This window comes from Pholis gunnellus, assembly GCF_910591455.1.
Source record: "Pholis gunnellus genome assembly, chromosome: 21".
Taxonomy (NCBI): domain Eukaryota; kingdom Metazoa; phylum Chordata; class Actinopteri; order Perciformes; family Pholidae; genus Pholis; species Pholis gunnellus.
In genome coordinates this window covers 8,730,520-8,753,321 of record NC_136548.1, presented here as the reverse complement: position 1 = coordinate 8,753,321, position 22,802 = coordinate 8,730,520, and the positions used below count along the sequence as shown (strand labels likewise).

The window sequence follows — 22,802 nt, the reverse complement described above, 5'->3', positions numbered from 1 at the left end:
AGGTGGGCTGTACTAAAAAAAACATGTGACTACAATTCCCAGAATCACCCGTCAGTTTCCCTTCATGCCATTCAAGCGTTAGTACGAGTTATATTTTGTCAGTTAGAGCACCCAGTCTACACGTAGTGAGATCAGCTTGAGTTATGTCAGATGTTTTTTTGCCAGGGAGTGATGGGAAATGTTTCTTTTTTTTTTTCCACTTGAGGTTTCCAGCCCACCTGAGCTCCGGGACCCTGTTTCATTGTAAAACAAGAATAAATGAGATGAAACAAATTATAAACCACCCATGTTCCTTCATATTACTCACTAGTGTCACCAAGCTGTTTTTCAAAGCTACATAAATATATATATATAGCTAAATAAACAAAACGGAATAGTCAAACACCTCACACACACACACACACACACACACACACACGCACACACACACACACACACACAGAAGAAACCCTCCGGGCATTTCTCATCATCCACCCTTAGAAACGTCCCTCACTTGGGTTCACTGGAAAAACAGTTGAGCTCGGTTAAACGACGAACTGTTAAGAGGGACTGGTAGGCAGCACCGCACGCTTTAAAACACATTAAAGACTAATTGAAAAGAGGAAACTGCCGCTCCACTCTCCTGCCCAGCGCTTCATACGGCTTTCTCACATTTGAAGTAAAACACGACTCGGCCTGGGTCAGGAGCTCACAGCCCACATACCTCCACCGTCCCAGTTAAGCTAGTTAACATAGCCTGTACGGCAGAATCAATGACTACTGGGATCACCTTTCATTTAAGGCCTGTCGGTACTGTAGAATTGTCTGATTGTGTTTTTTCTTTTTTTTTTTAGCTCAATCAAACATTGACACTTTGTTGTTTTTTTTGGGGGAAAGGAAGATTTGTTTTCCCCTGGTTATGAAACTGACCTCTTGCACACATTAACACATTCACACACTCAACAAGGGAGACTCGGGTCCCTCAAGCCAAATACATGGAGGTCACCAGAACCCAAGTGTGTTCAGGAAGGGGTTAACACATACACTCACAGAGAAGCACAGACTCAGGGGATATCTAACTGAACGATTGCTTATTCTCACTGACAGCCATGGACTTCTTCAAAATCCTTCTTTCCTTTTGGGGGGGGGGGGGGGGGGGGGGAGCTGGATGAGTTGAGTGCGTTGTTGTTTTTCCTACCAAAATTATTTTCACATCGTCTCCTGGTAGTTCTATTTTAGCCAAGTCTCCGATATTTTTAACAGCCCGAGGCGTCACTGTGCGCGGCCATCTGGCTGCCTGGTGTCTATTTGACCTCCAGGATGGAGGGGTTGCACTCCATGATGGCCACAATGATCTTGTCAATGTAGTCCTGGAGTCTGTAGTTGATCTCCTCCTGTTTGTGGACCGCCTCCATCAACTAGAGACAGAGAGACGGAGCAGACAGCCAGGGTTAAAAGTGATAACAGAGTCACGGGACAAACCTTTTGCTTGAATATGTTTCACAGATTCTTTCCCGTTTTCTAAAAAACCCACCTCTACGCGAGACACATTGTTGATCTCAGCTGCCAGGGAGTCGGAGAAGGAGGCCGACATCAGGTTCTTTGCTCCCTGGATGCTCAGGTTGATGATCTGGCCGTTTAACTCGTCGTTCTGCTCTTTCAGGCTGCGGTTGTCCTGGAGAGTTTATAAGTCGAATGTAAACACGTCGTGAAAAAGAAACGGTACAGGCCTGATCCTAAATCATTCTTCCAGTCGTGCAGCATGTGCGTGCTACCTGTTTAAGTCGCTTGATCTCCTGCTCCAGCTCGGCTTCGCGGGTCCGTGTCTGATACTCCTGCAGCCCCGCGCCAGGTGTGCGCCCTCTCTTTGCTTCAGCCTCCAGCTTGTAGAGCTGGAGGTGCTCGAGCTGCTTACGCAAGTCCTCGATGAGCTGCGGCGAAGTAAATCCAGAGACACCAGTTAGTTATTAGGAATCTTATAACACAAGGGGTGTAGGACAAAAGACGGAACGTTTAGTACATGACAAGGATGTTATCAAACTCTACGCTGTGTTGGAATATTTTGTACGCAGAGTAGTGTTTATTTTGGACATAGAGAAGCCAGTCCCACCTCCTGAGTGCACTCTTTCTCTTTCTGGCACTGGTGGCGCTCGTGGCTCAGCTTGTCGGCCATCTTCCTGCGGGACTCCGTCTCCTCCTGCAACTTGTCGGACATGGCCTCTGTCTCATCCTGCAGCTTCCTCTTCTCCTGGACGATTACAAAAAAAAAAGAAAAAAGGGGAGGGTGAAGAGGAGTGTTAAGGCTGGTAAGATAAGGAACAACAAAAAAAAGGCAAAACAAACCAATAGATGGGATATTGTTGCTCTCACCTCCTCTAGTCTCTCGATGTTCGCTCGGAGACAAGGAACGCATGACCTCAGCTCACTGTTCTCCTCGTCCAGCTGCTGCAGCCTGAGAAGCAAACACAGACACACATCAGAACCCTACGTCACAGCCACAAGGGGACACTGCTTGTTGAGAGTAAACGACGCTCTACCACAGGGAAACAGTTTACGGTCAGTGGCAGGTTAGTGCCACAGGGTGGCAGTGTAGAGCCACAATGAACGCATGAGACAACAAAAAGTGCAAACTTCTCAGGGTGTCAAACACTGTAAAGATCCAGTTAAAATGATCACAGCATATCAAAATCATCTGCTGGTGGCAATTATTATTTTTTGTTGTTTTTAACTCATCAACATAACACACAGATGTACAAACCTGTGTTTAATGAACCAGGTAGCATGTGCAGACTCCTGTCATCCATCTGTTCTACAGTAAATAAATACATTTAGCCAAAGTCTTTTCTCTTCTGCTCACCTGGCCTGCAGGTTTTCCAGCTCCAGCCCCCTCTCCCGCTCCAGCTTGATCAGGGCCTCCTTGTGACGACGGGTCTCCTGCTGCAGCTGCTCGTCAGCCTGGAGCTCCTGCTCCTTCAGCTGCTCCTCCAAGGCGTTGGCCCGGTGCACCAGGTGAAGGTTCTCCTGGCGCAGCCGCGTGTGCTGCTCCCCGGATGACTCCGACTCCTTTTCCAGCTCCGCCACTCGACGCTCCAGGAGGAGCACCTGGGGGGAAAGTGCATGTCTGAATGTTAGTAACGCAAAACATCCAACGTGTATTGTAATGCTCCTTCTTCCTTCAACAACTACTGTTAACAGGTGAGAAAGATGCATCAGTTAACCTCCTTGTCAGATGAGCCCTCACCTTGTCTGTGATGTCGTTGTCCGCGAGCTCCAGGATGTCCCGCGTCAAGTCGCTCATGGTGTCCAGAGTCATTGAGCTGTTCTGGAGGAGATGTCTGTTCATGGAGAGGAAACAAAAAACATCAATCCCTCGAGCCAGTTCACGTTAGAAAAACTACTGATTTTGTAATATCGATCTTTAACAATCATAGTAGGAATATAAAACGTACTGAAACCAGAGCAGCTGTTTGGCTTACCTTGCTACTTTCTTGCTGGAAAGCCTCTTGCCAGCACTGGATGGGGGGATGGGGGGGGAGACACACAAAACAACAGGAAAAATGGTCAGGAAGAGAAAAAGGATAAAGGAAGGAGACACCATCTCCTGGTATTCGTCCAATCCAACCCCCGTCCCTCTCTCTGCTGGCAGAGGAGCCCCACAGAAAACAGGACGTATTGAGGTGGTTCTTCACTGAGTTTTGTTGAAACTAAAGCCACAAGATATTCACACATCACAACAATCCAACACAAACACAGCAGCCTGTATCTACAGAGTCTGACAAGTGCTGATTTAGGCTAAGTTTTGACCCATTACAGAAGCTTTAAATCAAACCTAAAACAGGAGTTTCATAGATTTCTAAATTCCTGAAAGTGAATTCTGAAGCTCAGAATCACGACTTATTGCAAATTCAGATCAAATAGGATTTCAGCATTACTACGTTTCTGTAATAGAGCTACTGGTCAGCAATCCTGGATCAGCAAGTCTGTTCCGATAAAAGCAGTCTCTTTGAAAAGCTTTACTCCACTACCAGCAGTCATGTTGCAACAGCACAAGTGAAGCATGGGGGAGAATGACGTGGAGAGCCGAATAACACTGGACACCACTCACCTGTGATACCTGGGGTTATTAGTTCAGATTTCTACAATCAGCTTATTGTCAGATGAGCAAAATGTTTGTTATGCACGAGTGACAAATCATAATTTGCACAGATGGCAACAATGAGAAGGAGCTGTCTAACGTGCATGGTAGCCACAGAAATACCTTCAGTGAGTTTTTCCAATCAATGAATACCAAATGTGAAATATTAACACACTGCAACTCACACACAAACGGAGAGGACAGGGAACAGTGGGCTTAAAACCCACAAAATAAACCATAATGAATGTGTGAGAGTACAACGTGTAGCACACACCATGCCAGTACAACACAGTCCGCACACATTATGAGAACATGCATGGTGCCGTATCCAATCAGCACGGCAAACACGTGCACACACACAGCTTATAGACGGAGTGGGTTGTGACGGGCGCGTTACCTAGTCATCTCTAGGAAATTGAGGCGCGTGGAGAGGTCCTCGAGACGACTTATTTGTTTGTGACACTGGCTACAGAAAAAGTCCAGCGCCTCCTCCCTGAGGAAGCTCTGAAAGCGGTCAGGGAGAGGAGCGGGTGCACTGGAAAGAGGAAAACAGGGAGGAAGAGGAGGAGGAAGTGGTGAGTGACGGACAAGAAGGGGTGCACTGAGGTGGGACAGGAACACCTCTGGGGTTGCAGGAGGTGTTAGTGAAAATACACAGGAGAGTTTGAAAGAGTAAAGGAAGACAGCGGGAGGGAGGCGTGAGAGAGACTGCAGTGTGGCTTTGATTTGTTTTCCGGGCGGCGTAAGGAGACATAAAAAGGAGATTTTATTTCCCTGCTGCCAAACATTGTTGTCTATTCAACATCTTTGCTGAGAGATTAGAAAACCTACGGTCGCAATTAAGTGAACAAAAAAAACTCCTCTCCTCACATCACCTCTGCCAGCTGATTGTTCATTCGGGGGACCGAGTCAGGTCTGAATTATGCAACGCTCTGGCACAGCTTCCTGTTTACGTAGGCGGAGACACGGCGCGGCTGACTTGGAGCGAGTGGCTGACTTGACGGTCGTGTGACGATGTCGTACCCGAGCCATTTGCAGCGTTAAGGATGAGATTGTTAAAACCATGCTCGGAGCGCTGTGTGTGTGTTTTTGAAGAACAGACTGTCCCAGCAGTGTGTGTGTGTGTGTGTGTGTAGTCAAAGAGCTGTGATATGTACTGTAGATGGATACATGTGTGGGCGTGTGTGTGTGTGTAGGCAGCGCTGCTACATGCGCCAACGATGAGCACGATTGGCTCAAAAACACGGTGACGCATTCGTGAGTGGGTGAAGTTTGTGGGATGCAGTAATATCTTTTGGGGGGTATGATTTTGTTTTTTTGGGCCCAACCACCACCAACTTGTATGACATACTGCATGTAATTCACTGACTTAAATGCATTGATTTTGAGGATTCATAATCATCAATATCTGTATTTTGTACATCCTTTGTTTACTTTGTGTCCGAAAAAAATCTAACAAACAGCTTGCAAAGCATTCCTAACAGTAAGGTTGTACCTCTTATTTCCCTAATTGTCAATGAGCTTCAATAACAGGGCAGTTAGTTGTTAACAGCTTCCTGGCAAATCACAGAAATATCCCCAGAGTGGGAATTACGCATTATCCGGCTTTTAGTCTCTGATGAAAACAGAAGGAGGAGGAGGAGGAGGAGGAGGAGGAGGAGGAGGAGGAGGAGGAGGGAGGACGAAGATGACTGGGAAAATGCTACAAAACAAATGAGTAGTGCCACAGAGAGAGACGTGCGTTATGCATGTGTAGACATTTGTCACACGGTTAAAGTCGGCCTGTGTCTGTACGACAGCTTGTTATATACTCCGTCTGTCCGTCCCAGAAGGCTTGGCAACAGGCGCCGCCCTTAAGACTTAACTTACATAACATTTACTCAGACTACTCGGGATCACACGAGGGCAAATTAAAAAGGAGGCACACTTTTAGAGCAGGATTTAGATAGATAGATATATAGATATATACTTTATTCATACCCAGGGGGAAATTTGTAAACTTTGTAAATTTGTATTTAGCCCAATTATCCACATTTCCAATAAGCGTTGCGACAGTGAGAGTAAGACTGACGCCGGAGTGAACTTTGTATACACTTCATTAATGTTCGCCCTTCGCCAGAAAAGGAGGCAGATAAGGGCGGGAAGGACGTCTCCAGATAGCTCTTATCATCGTTCGACCTCTGTGTCTTTGTCGAAAGAGAAACATTCTCTCCGAAGAACGTAAATAAGGGCATTAGAACCTGGACAGCACAGCTGAGAACGTATCACTGTCACACCTCTTATCAGTGGGGGTTGATAAAGGAGAAAGTTACAATGACATCCACATCGTTAAAATAATCTTCAGGCGAAATGACTTCATGCAGCATTAGAGGTCAACGTGTGTAAACTTTGTCTTTGTCAGAGCTCCTCATACCTGGGAGAGAGCAGCGAGGAGCCATTGATCTGCTCGGGCGGCTCCGCGAGAGGGGAGTCGCCCCCCCCCCTCGGTCCCCTCCACGCCGCTCTCCAGCAGCAACTCCGAGGTGTTACTTTCCCCGAAGTCCTCGAAGTGCTCCTCCTCTCCGCCGATGACCGTCACCAGCGAGTGGTTATGTAGCTCAGAGTTCAGGGAAAACCTGAAGGGCACATAAGAATGGATTAGTGTTGGTGTGTGTGTGTGTGTGTGTGTGTGTGTGTGTGTGTGTGTGTGTGTGTGTGTGTGTGTGTGTGTGTGTGTGTGTGTGTGTGTGTGTACAACAACAGAGTAGTTCACTTACGGTCCGAGACAGAAATAGAGGGAAATGTGCCAAGTTTAGACCGGATAAAAATGGAGATCTGACTGGGTATAAACAGCCATTTACAAAACCACAACGTCAGCCAAACCAAACAAGGCCTTTTTGACTTCATTCAAAGAAAATAAGACATGCTATGGGACTTGACTGTAATACTGTCTGGATCACAAGTTGTTGGTGTTTTGGACCCAGAGGCCTGGAAATGACTAGAGCCTGCTGTAAAATCCCAAAACAGGTACAATGAATCTCCCCCCCCCCCCCCACGAAGAGAGCAACCGGACAAGTTGGACGATCGCTTGTCTTCAAAAGGTTAATCTGTTAATTCACATTAATCCCAAACGTCTGCTTTGGCTGAAACTAAATGCTTTGTGTCTCGCTGGTAACGCTGCACCACGATGGGGCACATGTGAGAGGACCATAATGGTAGTTTAAAGAGGGTCAAGCGTAAAACATGTTCTTCACTGCGCTGGCAGAAAGGGCTACGACTAGGACTTTCATAACTGGTTGGTTATTTTACACAACTGAAGAAAACCCTCTACAGGCTGGATCTGGAAGTCGTCGCTGTGAAGAGTCTGTAAATGAAGTCTTTGATGCTCATTTCACAGGAAAGCTGGAAAGCCGGCCTTTCCTGTTGTCCAACAGGATGTGCTCCATGTCTGAGGCGCACACACACAGGACGAGGACGTCCGAATCAGCAGAAAAGCTTGCCTTCTCAGCACACAATGGCAGAACCCCATTCTGCTTGTTGACAAGACAAATGACACTCATCGGTCCAACTTTAAAGCTAAAGCATCACCTTGATTTACAGAGTGAAAACCTAAAATCATTAACTGTTACACATAAAAAAAAAAAAAAGAAGCGGTCAGGCTGCAAACGTCTCTTTTAAGCAGACGACAATGCAGTTCGAGCTGCAGCAACGTTGGGCTCAACTGGTTAAATAAACAACCAAGAGTCACTTACCCTTTACTCAGGCTCTTACGACGTGGCCCCATATTGAGGTCCCTCACGCAGAGCGACGGCGACGAGAGCGAACGCATCTTTGAACGCCCTCCACTGCCCTGGCGTGAAAGCCGCGGAGCAACTGGAGTCACCACACCGGACAACCAGAGTGGAATCCTGAAGTTTCACAGGGTACGCCGATTTAAAACAAAAAACCCACAACTCTCCAGCGGGGAGAAAAACAAAAAGGGGGGGGGTCTGCTTTTGAAAACAGGCAACGTCTGCGGTTCTAACGAGCTGCCTATCAGTGCCACAGGACCGACGCCGCATCGTCCGTGCCACCCGAAGGACCTGGAGCTGCTCCAGAAAGGCTGGACTGCGAGTGGACTGCGAGTGGGTTAATCAGATTTGAGGCTAAGCGACGGCCGACAGACAGTCCCGCTGACCGTCCGAGGGCCAAATGTGTGTGGGGACACGGGTAAGACAGGGGAGGTTGGGGGAGGGTGGGGGAGGCTAATCCTGTTAGATTCTTAATCCCCAGTCCAGTGCATATACTCCTACCCTTAATAAGGCTAAAGTTAGCAGGGCTAACACACGGCAAAATCTCAGTTCACATATTGACCTTTTTGTTGCATTTACTCACAGTCAACATGGAATCTCTGTGAGTAGCAAATTAGTTTGAGACTTTGAGAACCCCTTAAAAAGGTTTGGGCATGAAGAACATGCTCATATTTTTCATAGAAGCGGATACTCTACTGGTAAACGGAATATAAATGTCACAAGAGTGTTGTTGTTCCCGTCAGCAGTGGACAAGTGGAGGGGAGAGAATTGAGCCCACGTCAAAGACAGAAGAAGAAAAAAAAGGTGAAAAAAAAAGCGCTAACTCAACACTTCCTGGAATTCCAGGCTCAATCATGGAATAGGAAGTCCAAACACATCCCCGTCAGGCAGACCACTCCAAGCAGTCACCAGGCCGGACAGACGGGTCACAGCGTCAGCAGATAAGGCCTCGGTTCTCTCTGCACTTCCTCCCTTGTGTTGACCCGGAGTGCTTTATCAACGAGAACAGGCACGGACAGGCACATAGACCTCATCTGCAGCAACTACCTGTCTTTAACAACAAGAGAATCTCCAACTCATCTGACGCAAATAAGTCTACGTTCACATTGCAAGCCTGAGCGGTCAATTCGGATTTATTGCTCAGATCAGATTTCTTTTTTTTGTTGTTTTTGTTTGGCTGTTTACATTATTTTCCAAATGTGGCCGATATCAGTTTCCAGTGTGAATCGACCCACGTGCACGAAAGACAATAACAACGACGTCACGCGCTGACGTATGGAAGAAAACACGGGAGGCCACTGAAGTCGGCGTTTACGGTTTCATTCGTAAATTCCACAAAAGTGTGAACAGAGCCTAATGGATGACAGCTTAATGCTGTGTTTCTGGTCCAAAAGGATTCATTACTTTGTCATCATCACATGTAGTTCACTGTGGTGCTACTTTGTCTAATGTGGTAGAATTAAATGGATGAATTGCTTCTACTAAAGACTCAACACTAAAGTCCGAATAACGCCAACTCATCTTCAGAGGACACAGACTGGCAGCTGTGCGTCAGTAGGAGAAACTCATCACATCAGCCCATTTGCAGGAGATTCAGATTGCAGTAGTAGTCAGGAAAGAGCAAATAGCCTTTTCTATTTTCACTGCTTTGAGTGGGCAGTGCTGGTGTTGATGGGGACTTAGATAACTGGGTACTTTTCAGCGCACAATGTTAATTATGTTAACATCAACTTAACATGATAAGAAAAGAGACAAATAATCAGACTCCAGTCCGAAGCAAACTTTACTTTGTAACATTGTGATATTGTGCACAATTGTGAAATTCAGACCGACCTATTTCCGCCGTCTTCAGGGTCGTGCAGCGTGGCTTCGATGCCGCTGTCCGTCTCCACGTCCTCGTGCATCTCGGGCGGTACGAGGGCCCCCGTGTCCTCATCGGTGAAGGTCTCACACTCGCTGTAAGTGCTCTCCGAGCCCAGGTACGCGCTGTCCGTCACCTCGTTTTGCTGCCGGAACAAAACAAAAAAAACAGATCGAAGAACAAACGCGTTACAGTTTTGTCCATCGAGCAGTGAGCAAAACCGATCTGAATAATTCATCCGAGGTGACCACAGGGCATGAACACAAACAGAGTGTGTATATATAAACATACTGTGTTTCCTGATTAAAAGAATAACATGGCTCGAGAAAACTTTGCTCCAGTAAAGCAATACGAGTAGTGCCCATCAAGCTGTTGCCATCATTGTCATGATAAAACACACTTACAGGTTGATCAAACAGTGTAGAAAAAATGTCAAAGATGGTCTATTTTGAATATTTAGGTCCAGCCAGTAGTTACCGACGCCAACTATGCCAACAAATCCCAGAGCAACAAACAGGCTTCAGAGACAGACTGCTGTGATTCAGATGGCTGTTCCAAGTAAAAAAAACCTGCTGCATCGACACCTCTAAGCAACGAGTTCAAACCAAATGAGATTAGCTGAGGCTTTCCGAGCAACAAGCACCAAATGCTCAGCACAAAACCCATACGTGCCAAAAAAAATAAAAAGAACATCTGAATGCTATGCTATGAAGGCAAGGCAGGTGAGTCCTGTTGGAAAGCGTAACGTACCATTATAAATGCAGCGTCGAGAGGAGAAGCAGGGCCCAGAACCATTCTCACACCCGACAGGAAGGCCAGCCTGCAGTGAGAGCTAATCACTACAAATGCCTGCTCACCTTCACTCGAACACAGAGTACATTTGGAAAAAAAAAAAAGGGAAAATACTGTGACACTTCGTTGAGCTCCGCTGGGTGGTCAGAGGGGAGGAGACAGAGACAAAGTCCAAAGAGTAGCAGGAGTCAGCTGTAACGCTCTCAAGTTAGAACTGTCTGAGCCAATAGAACAGAACAGGAACATCCGCCAGTGCATAACCTGCATCACTGTTGACGATTACGGTTGTTATTTGGTTCTATTTAGGAGTCAAAATGTGAGATGGAAATGTGAAATTTAGCAGCGGCAGAAAATATTTATAAAAGGAAAAGCGTGGTGGACGGGGCGTTGCTTTCCTCTGGTGCCAGGCCTCGGCTGAGCGGCCTTACCTTGCCTGTTTTGAAAGCAAACAGGTCGAGAACAGCACGGCCATTGAGAGAGAGGAACCCTTCTCTGCCAGAAACTCGGGAGGGAAAAACAAGGCCACGGACACAGGTGTGGCGTCTACCTCAAACATAAACACAAACTTCCCCCAGAAACTCCATTTACGAGTTCCAGTAAACAGCAAAGAAACTTTGACACACCACTGGACCTGACACATTGTTAGGGGCCGTTTTGTTTGTCCAATTTGTCACATTGGAATAAAACATGAAGGAGCTTATCGAATGATCGTATGTAACTAAACATAACATTGACAATTAGACCTCAAGTGAAAGAACTAACCCAGATAGACGGAGCATTCGGGAACTATTAGAAAACAGTTTACTGTTTAGAACACATGCAATTATATACACGGATCATTTAACATTTTAACTCCACCATCAACTTGGTGGTACTCTATCCATTTCAATCTATAAAAAGATCGAACTACTTTTAACTCGGCTTTCATTGTGTTTTGGAGCCATTAAATACAATGAGACTGTACAATACATGAGGCACTGTGTGAGTGTCTCTTGAATAAAGCGTACTAAAAGGATGCATTTCAGACAAATGCCTGATTTAATCATGAAATCATCAACTCATGAAGTGGAGGGAACCTCCTTTGTACTGACCTTTGGTGCATAGGCCTGCACTTCTAACCCACACCGAGAGAGGGAGCTGACACTGTGCAGTGTACAACCACTAAAAACAACACTCGTAGCCCTGCACTGCTCAAAGTACACACACAACAGCAGAAACGTTTCAATTTTGTGGAGCGCAGCAACAATGATTAAATATGTTAAATATACAAGTTACAGCGCACAGGAGGAAACAGGAATCCCAGATATGCGGACCACAACTGTAAAAACATGAGAAAAAAAAAAACTCAGGGCACATTCCAGCTAATTCAATATTTGTCAAAGAATACTCGAAAGCCTCGCCAGCCAGATGCTGTGGAACATTCACAGAGCGGTAATGATAGCTCTGCAAGCCACTGGGTGAATTACAGTGGGAAGAGAGTGAGAGTGCACACGGAGTTCAGCCCTGTGACCTTCACACTGTGCTGCTGTGTGCACCGATGGGAACCTAACGCACAACTGGACCACACACACACACGCACACACACACACACAACTGCAGAGGCTAAGCTCTCCTGTGCAGCGCCTCACCTCGTCGTACTCCTCGGGACAGCCCACAGCTCCATCGCCTGGACTGTAGTTTACATTGTAGAGCTGCGGCTCCGGACCTGCGCATATGAGAGGGAGAAGAAAGGGGAGAGGGGGGGGGGGGGGGGGGGTTAATGTGTGCAGAACAAACAGATAAAGTCAAACAGCGAAAAGGAGGCTCAACAAAACACAAGACCGGCGGGAGCAGCACCTACGCCCGTGTGCAAACAAACGAAGAACTGGAGAAAGAAGGCGTCACAGCAGAGTTTATCAAATGTAGCATGCTACTACTAATAGACCGCAAATCCACCGTTACTGTGATTCATTTTCTTCTTCTGCATTGTGAACCAGTTCACAATTTAATTTCCAGGAGCCGGTGGGCATTGTTTCTGAAGCGCACAGAATGATAATGAGACAGCAATCTTGGATATTGTTTTTGTTCGCGCCCCGCTCTCTGGTTAACGATATTAAAAATGTTCATCTAAATGTCTGCCGAGATCTATGACGGGGCCGAGGCCACTCTCTTCATCTGAAGGTACACGGGTGGCTGCTACTGCAGGCCTGTGAATGTAATCATGATACATCTCATACAGTATAATGCTAACATACTGTGTAATCTATTTGCATTACAACCGAATGCTTTCACACATTATTCTAATCTAATAACAGTTTACAATGCGTTTGTGTATTATAACTTCTCTAATCTACATTAACATGAGTTTACTCTTAATCATGAGGACATTTTATCTGACTTTCTGTCACATAAAGTCTTCCATTTCTCTTTGTTTTGCAAAGGAATGCATGTAACTCCACTCTTAACAGTGAATATCTGTCTTTGGCGATCTGATATTTCTGCCTGTAATGCGTTTGCTCGAGTACGCAATCAGCACATTTTAGAGTGCGAGTCCGAACGGCCCGACTCCGGCATATTTACAGTCAGCAATCTCAGCGAGACCTGACCATAAACATGATGTAACTTTTACACACTCGCATTTCAAGGGCTGTAGAATGTCATGTAATGAGTGTATGGGCAAAATAAAACAATAAAAAGAAATAAAAAGGACAAGAAGCCACTCATATCCAATTCAAATGTGTCAATACGGGCTTCTGTGGAGAGCACCGGCACACAAGCGATGTAACCCGAGCCAGACGAGATGGAGCCAGTGTGGCTCGTGTATCTGGTAAACAGAGCTGTGAGTGGCACCCTGCTGAGAGAATAGAACACAAACAGTGTTCTCCAGAGCTGCCAGGACACCCAAAAAAGGGCTGCTGTGCCCCCCTCGTCTTATGCAACCCGTTGCTCCTCGAGACTCGAACACATCGCAGGCTGTTTAAGTGAAAGTAATCCGCACCGAATGGGAAAGCCGGCTTCTGTTTGACCGACACACCTGCAGTCTGTTGGCGTAATGTCAGAGATATCAGCGGACTGAGAGGTTTTCTAGACCAACTGTTGTTGTTCCAGACATGCCACAGCCACGACAGGGGGCAAGGCATTTCCACGGCCTGCGGGCCTGTCTTTATTAAAAAAGGTATCCCTGCCAGTAACAAGTGGCGCAGAAGTTAAATTAAAAAGAAGGTGGAGCGCAATTAAGTTTGTATTGAAACGGGACAGGAGGTTTGGGGGGGGGGGCTGGAAGGAGCAGGTTTTTGCCCTCTGATTACAGCAGAGGTGGTGGAGAAAAGGATCTAAAATTAAAAAAAAGCGTCTCTGCTGCACTCCCCCCTTTAAACAAGCATAGTGGAATTCAGTCAGCATCGTGGGAGTGACCTGGGACGTCACAGTAGAGGTCTGTTCTTCGCACACTTAATGTCTCCCAGCGAAAACGTATCTGATTCACTCTCCGTATTTCTGATTACACCAGACGGGAGGCAGTAAAGACAGGACGTTGTGTTACGGGAACATAATGATCTCCGGCTGGATTCCGCCCCATGACATCATGGTTACAGGATACGCAAGTCAGCCAAACAAGATGCCAAAATAAAACAAAACAACTTCAATGACACATGACCACAATTCATACATGACAGAGAGCGTCATCTACCGCCTGTTAAGGCAAACATTTCAGATTGCCTATGTTTTTGGTGATGTATAAGCACAACTTGTGTTTTGTTTTTTTAAATACGCCAAAACAGGCAGGTCTGTGTAATCTGACTTTACAACACAACTCGTGACACGGCGGGTGAAACAGAGAGGACGGTAAATAATTTAGGTGAATAGGACTCTCTGCCCCGAACCCCGTCTCTCTGCCACTCCCGCTCTGAGAGCTTGCCAGTGAGCCCATGTGTCTGTGTATCTCATGCTTTCCAGTGCATGACTTATTGATGGCGAGAGTAACCGGAGCCGTGCAAACCCAGAACGAGTGGGGAAGAGCGCTTCCAATCGATTATGGCGCACTATCGCGATGACGTCGCCGCAAAACCCTGTGCAGCGTGTCAACACAACCAGCTTTGTGAAGATGTCCATTTGGGGCGTCGAATGTGCACTTCAGTAACGGGTATGACCATTGAAAGTAATATAAAGAGTTAGATTAGATTAGATTTACTGCTGAGGTGACCTGGAGACATAACTGTTAAAACAGGATTATAAAATGTTTCCATTTTAAGGGGGAAATACAGCGTGCGAGTCCTTACAACTCACAGCATTCTTTTTCAGGCTCGTAAAGTGGAACAGCAGGGCGGTAAAGTGGTTAAAGAGTCCAGTCAGAAAGAATTTGGGTCAGTCTTCTGCCTCTTGTCAGCTGAGCGATGGACGTGAACATACTGTGTTGACGACAATATTCGGCGCGGCGGGGGGACGCAGAGATGTGAAGCCAGATGCTGGAGACTAAATGTAGGCGCAAGAGTTTGCTGCTGAGGTTGTTTTAGGTTATCAGCAGATAAGTCACTCAAAAAAAAAAAAAAAACACAAAGAGATTTAGATGTCACAATATATTTAGTAGGTAGGTTTCACAGATGATTCAATGTAGAGCCCCCAGAGTCTTAACCAATCAAGTCCATAAAAAGGGAACACGAGATTCAACACGTGTCACTTCCTACATGACATGGCAGGTGTGTGTTAAGACGCGCGTCTCAGGACTCACCTCCATTGCTGATTGCAGAGATTCCGCGGTGGAAGTCTTCAAAGCTGATCACTCCCAGTCCACTGGGATCCAAAAACTTGGTCAGATCCTTTACCTGAGGGGACAAAAGAAACATTCAAATATCATCAGTTCTGCCTGGATGCTTCCAGATTATGTCATAAATTGAGTAATGGGGCGGACACTACTTTACTGCAATGTTTGCATGCTGACTTCAATGGGAAAAACACGTACAGAAGAACAAGTCAGTCACTGAGCTGAGCGCAAGCTACGCTAACACGACTAAGAACTCTTTCTTGGGGTAATTTCACTGACACGACAGTTTTACTGCAGAATCATGTGAACTCCAGAGATTATGATTACAGGAGCAAAACGTCAATAAAAAAACGACTTCTGGCCTCCTGGAGGAAATCATATTTTGCCGACATCAAGTGTTTCTGGGCTTTATTGGATTCAGGGCAATAGTGAGTTTACCAGGATTTAAACGTGTGCAAAGGGTACGGCCTTAAAAGAAGAAATAAAGCTTTACAGACAACTCGTTATCACCAGGGTCATGTTTTTAGGTAGTAAATAATCAACGCCTTGTGGAATCTTTCTGACATTAGACAGATATCTTATCTTAGACGCACATTTATTGAAATGCCTGCGTGTATATATAAATGAAGCACTACAGCCTTTCATGCACAGACACTTTGTTGCACTCAGCTGTTCGATGAGTTACATAAATGCACCTACACGCTGTATATTCCTACAGTCAGTAACATGGCAACAGGCGGATGTGCACTTCAGTAACTACAGGACATCGGAGCATAATAATACATTTAGTTGTCTGGCTCCCAAAGTCCTAACCTGGGTACTACATATGCGTCTGTATCTGTTATTGATGGCGCCGAGCAATCCCAATCTATTTACATAATTAATAGACAAAAGTCAAATGTCATCTCTCGGGCTCCCTCCCAGCATTACACACTAACCCTGTTATTACAGTCAAATTTAAAAAGGCGTGCAGTCGCTGACAGAAGACGCTGGGAAGGAGCCTGAGAGTATGTCGGGCGAGGTTTCTGTGGTTTCAGCTCACTTTATTCCTCGAGGAAGCGAGCACACACAATGTGAAGACGAGACTCACATTCTGTCTGTCTGTGTCTGTGTGTGTGTGTGTGTGTGTGTGTGTGTGTGTGTGTGTGTGTGTGTGTGTGTGTGTGTGTGTGTGTGTGTGTGTGTGTGTGTGTGGCTTCTGTCTTCAACACTTTTTTTTTATATCAGTTACACATAAAAACAAGTTGATCTGCTTACAAACGCCGAGCTGTGACTCTGAGAAAGCTGAAACTCCCAACAAACCCCGTGGCTCATGATCTGGGTTTGGTGAATTAAGCCCAGCTGTAGTTAGAGAGAGGAGGAGTGTTGGTTCACACTGCAGCGCTAAGTTTAGCATGCGGATGCAGGGGCTCATCCAACTGCCATCTGTGACATGCTCAACCTTTCCATGCAGTTTGCTACCGGCCGTAGGCTGAGGAAGGGCTGGTGGAGAAACCGGGTGTTTTAACTTGTGAAACTGAACTTCTGACGTTCGGTTGAGGTCACAGCGGTGGGCGTTAGAATGCAGCTTTTTAGTTTTCCGTTCCTCAACGCAGCGTCGCAGCTCACAGGAAGTAGTGTTGTTCCATGAAGCTATATCAGAAGCACCTCTGCTAGGTGAGGGTGATGAAAACTTAGGCGACGGAGAGATGAATCACGAGCGCCTGGCTCTGGTAACTTCTATGACATGCAGTGAATTATTATTATTAGTTATTGCGTCTGCAGTATGTAGGGCAGCGTACTGTAGTGACATAGGACTTAACGGGCTGGATGAACCGCTGTAAGAGCCGAGGCAACCAGAGCACTATATGATGAGGAAGCGATCCATGGCCTACATCAGAGTTGTTAAGCTTTTTCAGCGGTGCCAGGTCCCTCAGGTCTTGTGAGCAAAGCCTTTTGGCTATTCCTAGGTCTAACCTAAAAACTAAAAGGTGAATGGGATTATAATCCAGTTGTATTTTGGCCCCTGAGACCCTGGAAACGCCTCTCCACAGCTGTTAAACCCATTTATATTTATTAATTTAACGTTGTGTTGCCCCTGGATTATCCAATCTATAGTCTGTTGTTTTTTGTTATAATGTATATTTGACCTGCCGTCTGACTGCCTCCATTGTTTTGGGTCTCGCAACATGCTGTATAATTACAGAGTTTACTGGCATGACGTTCCGGCAAGCTAAAAATGTACTTCTTAAAACTATTTTACAATGGTACTTTCTGGATAAGTATCTAAAATGCAAAACACAGCGTTGTATAGATACTGCATTATGTATTGTTACAGCCCAGAGAGAGAGTGTTAAGGCACATATAAAAAAATAAAACAAATAAACTCAAAGGCAACTCTGTCAGCCTCCACAGCGGAGCGGAGCAGCGAAGGCACTGTGTGGTTTTTCTGTTTCCTCTATTTGTGTCTAATCAGTGGCGGGGCACGCCTGACCGCCTCCACACAGACCGCTGTTGTGCGTAACCCCATGGAGAAGAATACGCTTTTGGTGAGAGTCTTTCCCTGAGGGGGGGGGGGGGGGGGATTTCACAATAGTCCCAAAAACAAAACTGTGATAACTGTGATCATGTAAGCCTAGCGGGGTTGGCGGTAGATGATGAACAACAAGGCAGAATGATCTTAGGGTATGAAAACATTAAAACACACACATACGCAGGAAAAAAAGTGAAGTCAAGAGAGGGGACGTTTCAGGCCATGGGGGACATTCCATTGTGGATTAGAGGGGCAGTACATAAAAGCAGCGGGTGATGGGGAGGGAGGCTGGCCAAAGTAGGTTGGGAGAGTCGACTGACACGAGAGACACGACCACAATGCAGTTCAATATGGCTTTTGTGCAGAATTGGGGTCAAAAGCAGTGAGCGAAAAGCAGTGAGCGTGGGGGTTAGAACGATCTTTTCAATCACTGAATTCGAAGATTTGGCACATGCCTGCCGGACATTTCACGTGTGAGGACGATGTCTGTCTTTCAAGACACTAAAACTACAGTAAATCAGACGGTTTCATGAGGCTTCAAATCAACCTTCCAATAGTTGTGAATAGTGTAAAAAGGGGTTCTGCTGAGAGAGATGTCCCAGGAAAGCGCTTGTTGAAATGCGTTTAAAAGTTGACTTTATTTCTACATGACATGATGCTCATATTCAAACCACAATGATGTACCAGCGAGTGTGTGTGTGTGTATGCACTTGGTCACTATCGTTGGCTGGAATCATTCTGGAGACAACATTTGCATGCTTAGCATACAAGCACCAGCCGAACACACACATGCAAATACCTCCTGAATAACTTCCTGCTGAGTGTGACGGGTTGCTGGCATATTTGCAAAGTGGTACACAGTAATACACATGCGAGGCCTGCTCCTAGCCCCCAACTGCACTATGGGAAATGTAAATATTCATACTAAATCGTACAAAATTGCCTCTTTTAGAGGAATGGCAACTAAAGTGGAAGAGTGTAACCGTTAACAAGACTTCCACTTGGCTTACATCCCTAGTAGCAATTTAAATTCTTATTGTTTTAAAGTGTTATTTATGGATGTCCTTATGATGAGTTATGACCTTTTTGCTCGTGGTTTTCTCCACCACACTGCTGAGATACTTGTTTTCCCACCATGGCCCACAGTATATTTCACTAATCTGCAGGCGTGGAGGCTTTTCAAACCACTTTTACCTCCAGAGGACTGAACTACGAGGACATGTGAGGGCAAAGCTTATTCAAATATGAGAAGCACACACGTACTGCAAGCTGATACGAGGAGAGTGAACCGTCGGCTACCTCAGCAAAAGAAACAGTCTGACTTTGGCTGCGTGTCGGCCTTGTTAGATCAGACCCGACTTTCCCGCTGGTCCTTGAGTTCAGCTAATGAATGCTAAATCCACGGAAAGGTTTCATGCGTTATGTAACATTCCACAAATTCTGAAGATAAGTCCGTCTCCGTCTCCTGCGTGCTCACTTATTGCAAATGAGAAAGGCAAAACATGCCAAAGCCTCCGTCTCTCTCTGATCACGAAAGGAGGGAAATCTGAGACGAGTTTCCTGCAAGAGCACAAATTAGCTCTGGCAAACCCCAAAAAAAGCAGGTAATCAATCTGCACAATTTGGTTAGCAGTCCTTTTTAAAGAAACAAAGATCCAAAGGGATCTGCTGGAATCTAAGCAGCACGGAGGAACAGAAAAAACAGATCACACCCATGGAATAAAACAAACTCCCCGTGTCATGTAAATGTCTCACCTTTAGCACTGCCTAGCAAAACAACAGGTGGAAATGATTTACATTACACTAACATGACAAAAGCTCTGCTCCTCTAGCCCTAAAACAAGGTCATGGGCAGTTAGTTGGTGGATTGGCACCCAGACCATGGACTCCCTCTGACTCAGGGAAATACATTTTACTCTTAATCCTGCACAGTTCCCCCCCGCCTGGGGAGCCACAGATACCTACGGCGAGACACGGGACGGGTCAGGGGCACCAGGGGCGCTTTGAACCGGGAGGGACGGGATTAAAAAGGGTTAGCGAGCCAGCGTCACACTCTGTGTGTGTGTGTGTGTGTGTGTGTGTGTGTGTGTGTGTGTGTGTGTGTGTGTGGGGGGGGGGGGCAAAGGCCTTGCTCAAAGTCCCTCAAAAAGAGTTTTTTAATTGAGCTGGTTAATATATTCTTTAATTAAACATGTTGCTTGAATCAGCAACCGTCTAAAATCAACACAGGGACCCATTTTTAAATGGATTATAAATACTGCAAGTATCTTATCTTCATGAAGAAATAGAGATCAATAAATGAGTTTAAAAAAAATGTATCTCATGTATGTTCATCAGGACAGTTGTGTGTTTCAGCTACCGGTTAGGTTACATCCTTGTTTGCATTTTGCTGTTATTTGCAAATGGTGTGATCACCTGGTGAAGCTCAGTCGGATTCTTGTAAACAAATAAGATACAGACGAGCACGTCTGACAGGAAAAGAAAATGACATCATTGTTACTCCGGGGGCGCGTGTCAAATGTGTGTATATTGTGAATTTAACTTCCGGTTGAAGACTAGACCAACGCCTGAGCCTCAAAAGGATCTGGGTACAGTTTAGTTAATACCTTTACACAGATTAAACAACGACACATTCCAATGAAGCAAACTGCCTCTCTTCCCTTTCACTGCTGGTATAAGTAACGGTGAAACTATTTCACTAAAGGGGCCGTGAGCAACACATGGACGAGGGTCATGTGGGTGGAGGGACTTCTCCAGAGATTATCCCCAAATATGCAAATGAGACAATGAGGTTTTTTTTTTTCCCTTTCTTTTGACATATGGAGGAGTGCCGGGCCGGAGAGAATTCATTACAGCCAATATGCTTGACATATTTATCTGGATGATAACCCAAATCCTGACTCTTGGACACTCACCAAACATAGCTGACCGACTAATCCAGGCATGGTTTTAATAATACGCAGGGGGTATTAGCCAAATCTATCACATTGATTGTACCACATTGACTCACTTTACTTTTAAAAATAGTGACTTGCAAATAGATTAAGATCCTAACCGACTTGAAGTGCTGATAGCAAAGTGACAGATAGATTTCAGTTCATTCAATCAAGCAGGCTTTTTTGCAAGAAGCTCTCTCTCTCTGAGGTTCAGCAGAAAAATCTATTATGAACCATTTATATGGTTTTACACAGAGTCCACTCAGCATGCATTACCCAGAGGCTGCTGCTGCTGCAAGCTTCAAAAACAAGGACATCAACAGAAAAATAAGGCATCTCACCTGATCGGCCCCGTAGGCGGCGGCAAACTCCATGAACTCCTCGATACGGACGAAGCCGTCTCCGTCCTGGTCTAAAGCGTCGAACACAGCTTTCAGCGGGGAGACGTCTTCCTCCCTCGTATTCACAGCCGAGACCATTGGCAGTGAGTCATCTGCCACCATCTTAGAGAGAGAAATGGTCTCCACAGTTTGCTCACTAGTCCATCCGGCCTCAGGAGAAGACGGGTGTAAATCCGGAACGGAGAAATCAAAAGAAGCCACTTCGTGACAATCTGCTCCTTCGAGCCGGTTCCCGTCCGGCAACCTCTCCTCTTCCCTCTGTTCGGTTGCTGGATCGGGAACGCCTCCATCCTGGACACCCGGCCGAGGTTTCAAGTCCCAAGTTTCCTTGTCGTGGACCTCGTCGTGGACCTTGCCGTGGACCTCGCCGTGGACCTCGTCATGGACCTCGTCGTGGACCTCGTCGTGGACCTCGTCGTGGACCTCGTCCGCAGTCGAGCACAGGTCCAACGCCATTGCCTCATTCCCTTGATTTTGGGCCTCAGAACAAATATTGTCCTCCATCAAATCCGCAGACTCATTCTCCACAGAGCAGGTCTCAGTGGTGGAATCCCCCTGGACGAAGACATCTTCAGCCAGAGGCACCGTCAGCGATGGAGGTTCAGCTGATGAAGGTTCGGCTGACGAAGGTTCGGCTGACTGACGCAGAGCAAATGAGTCATTCTCACCTTGTTGCTCTGAAGTCACACTTCTATTTACAGTCGCTCCCGCGTGTTCCACCTCCGACTCCTCTGCTGATGAATCTAACGGCACACCTGTGCAGATAACAGCGGGAGGACTGGCGGGACGCAGGCTCAGACTGCCGTCACAGTCTGGAACCTCCAGGTCCAACAAAGGCACAGATCCTTCGCAGCGCTCCAGCGGTGTGTGCACTTTGTTGGGTGGGAGGCAGTTCTCAGGTAAACCTGGCAGGGTAGAGCTCCAGGCTGGAGGCAGATCAGTCACTTGATCGGGGAATAAACCTGTGTCTCTGGTTTCAAGGGACAAAGTCTCCCTCCCTGCCTCCTCCTCCTCCTCTTGTGACAGGTCTACCAGCTCCTCACTGACACCCTGTGGGTTTGACTCACCCGAGGAGTTTGGGGGGAGACAAGAGAGTTCATTCGAGAGGAGGTCTACCAACAGAAATGGATCCCCCGTGTTGGTCTCAGGATGCCTGTCGGAAATGTTCGACGGAGAGGCCGGCACACTGAGCCTCATTAGCTCAGCCTGACTACTGAGGGTCTCCAGAGGGCCCTCCTCACGGGCAGAGCTTTTTCCAACCACATCAGTGAGTTTGGGAGAAAATAGCCACGACAAAGTGCTACTCAGCTCATCGGGTCGCTTTCCTGTGAAGGACTCTATGTGAGAAGTACCACGAAGAGGAGCGTTGGGATTATTGGACTGATCTCCCTCAAACTGCAAACCTCCATAGGAAAGACCAGAGATATCTATTAGGTCGTCCAGCTCTACTACCGGCTTGTCCTGGTAAACGTTTTCTTCCTCTTCACTTTGTTGTTCCTGGTCGCCCTTTCTGAAATCCAAACCTGTCTGGCCACCCTTGTTTTGACCGAGATCACCTCCATTGTCTGAATCCAGTGGGTGAAATCCGAGAGGAAACGCATGTTCTGACTCCCACTGTGTGAGCCCCAAAGGGCCAGACAGGACGGTGGGTTCCATTTATACTTATGTGATCCACTTT

The 22,802-nt window shown here is 46.4% G+C and overlaps 1 protein-coding gene across 1 annotated transcript; it reads right to left on the bottom strand.

Annotated features, from left to right (window-relative positions):
• Window positions 1–1,268: 1,268 nt before the first annotated feature.
• Window positions 1,269–22,780, bottom strand: rab11fip3 (RAB11 family interacting protein 3 (class II); the record flags this gene model as incomplete). The annotated part of the gene is given in 15 exon segments (XM_079182886.1): window positions 1,269–1,397; window positions 1,514–1,654; window positions 1,755–1,910; window positions 2,090–2,227; window positions 2,350–2,431; window positions 2,837–3,081; window positions 3,221–3,314; window positions 3,456–3,491; window positions 4,512–4,649; window positions 6,528–6,596; window positions 6,598–6,729; window positions 9,718–9,890; window positions 12,166–12,242; window positions 15,243–15,336; window positions 21,065–22,780. Coding segments are annotated over 15 exon segments (3,405 nt in total). The 3' UTR covers window positions 1,269–1,283.
• Between the last annotated feature and the right edge of the window lie 22 nt (window positions 22,781–22,802).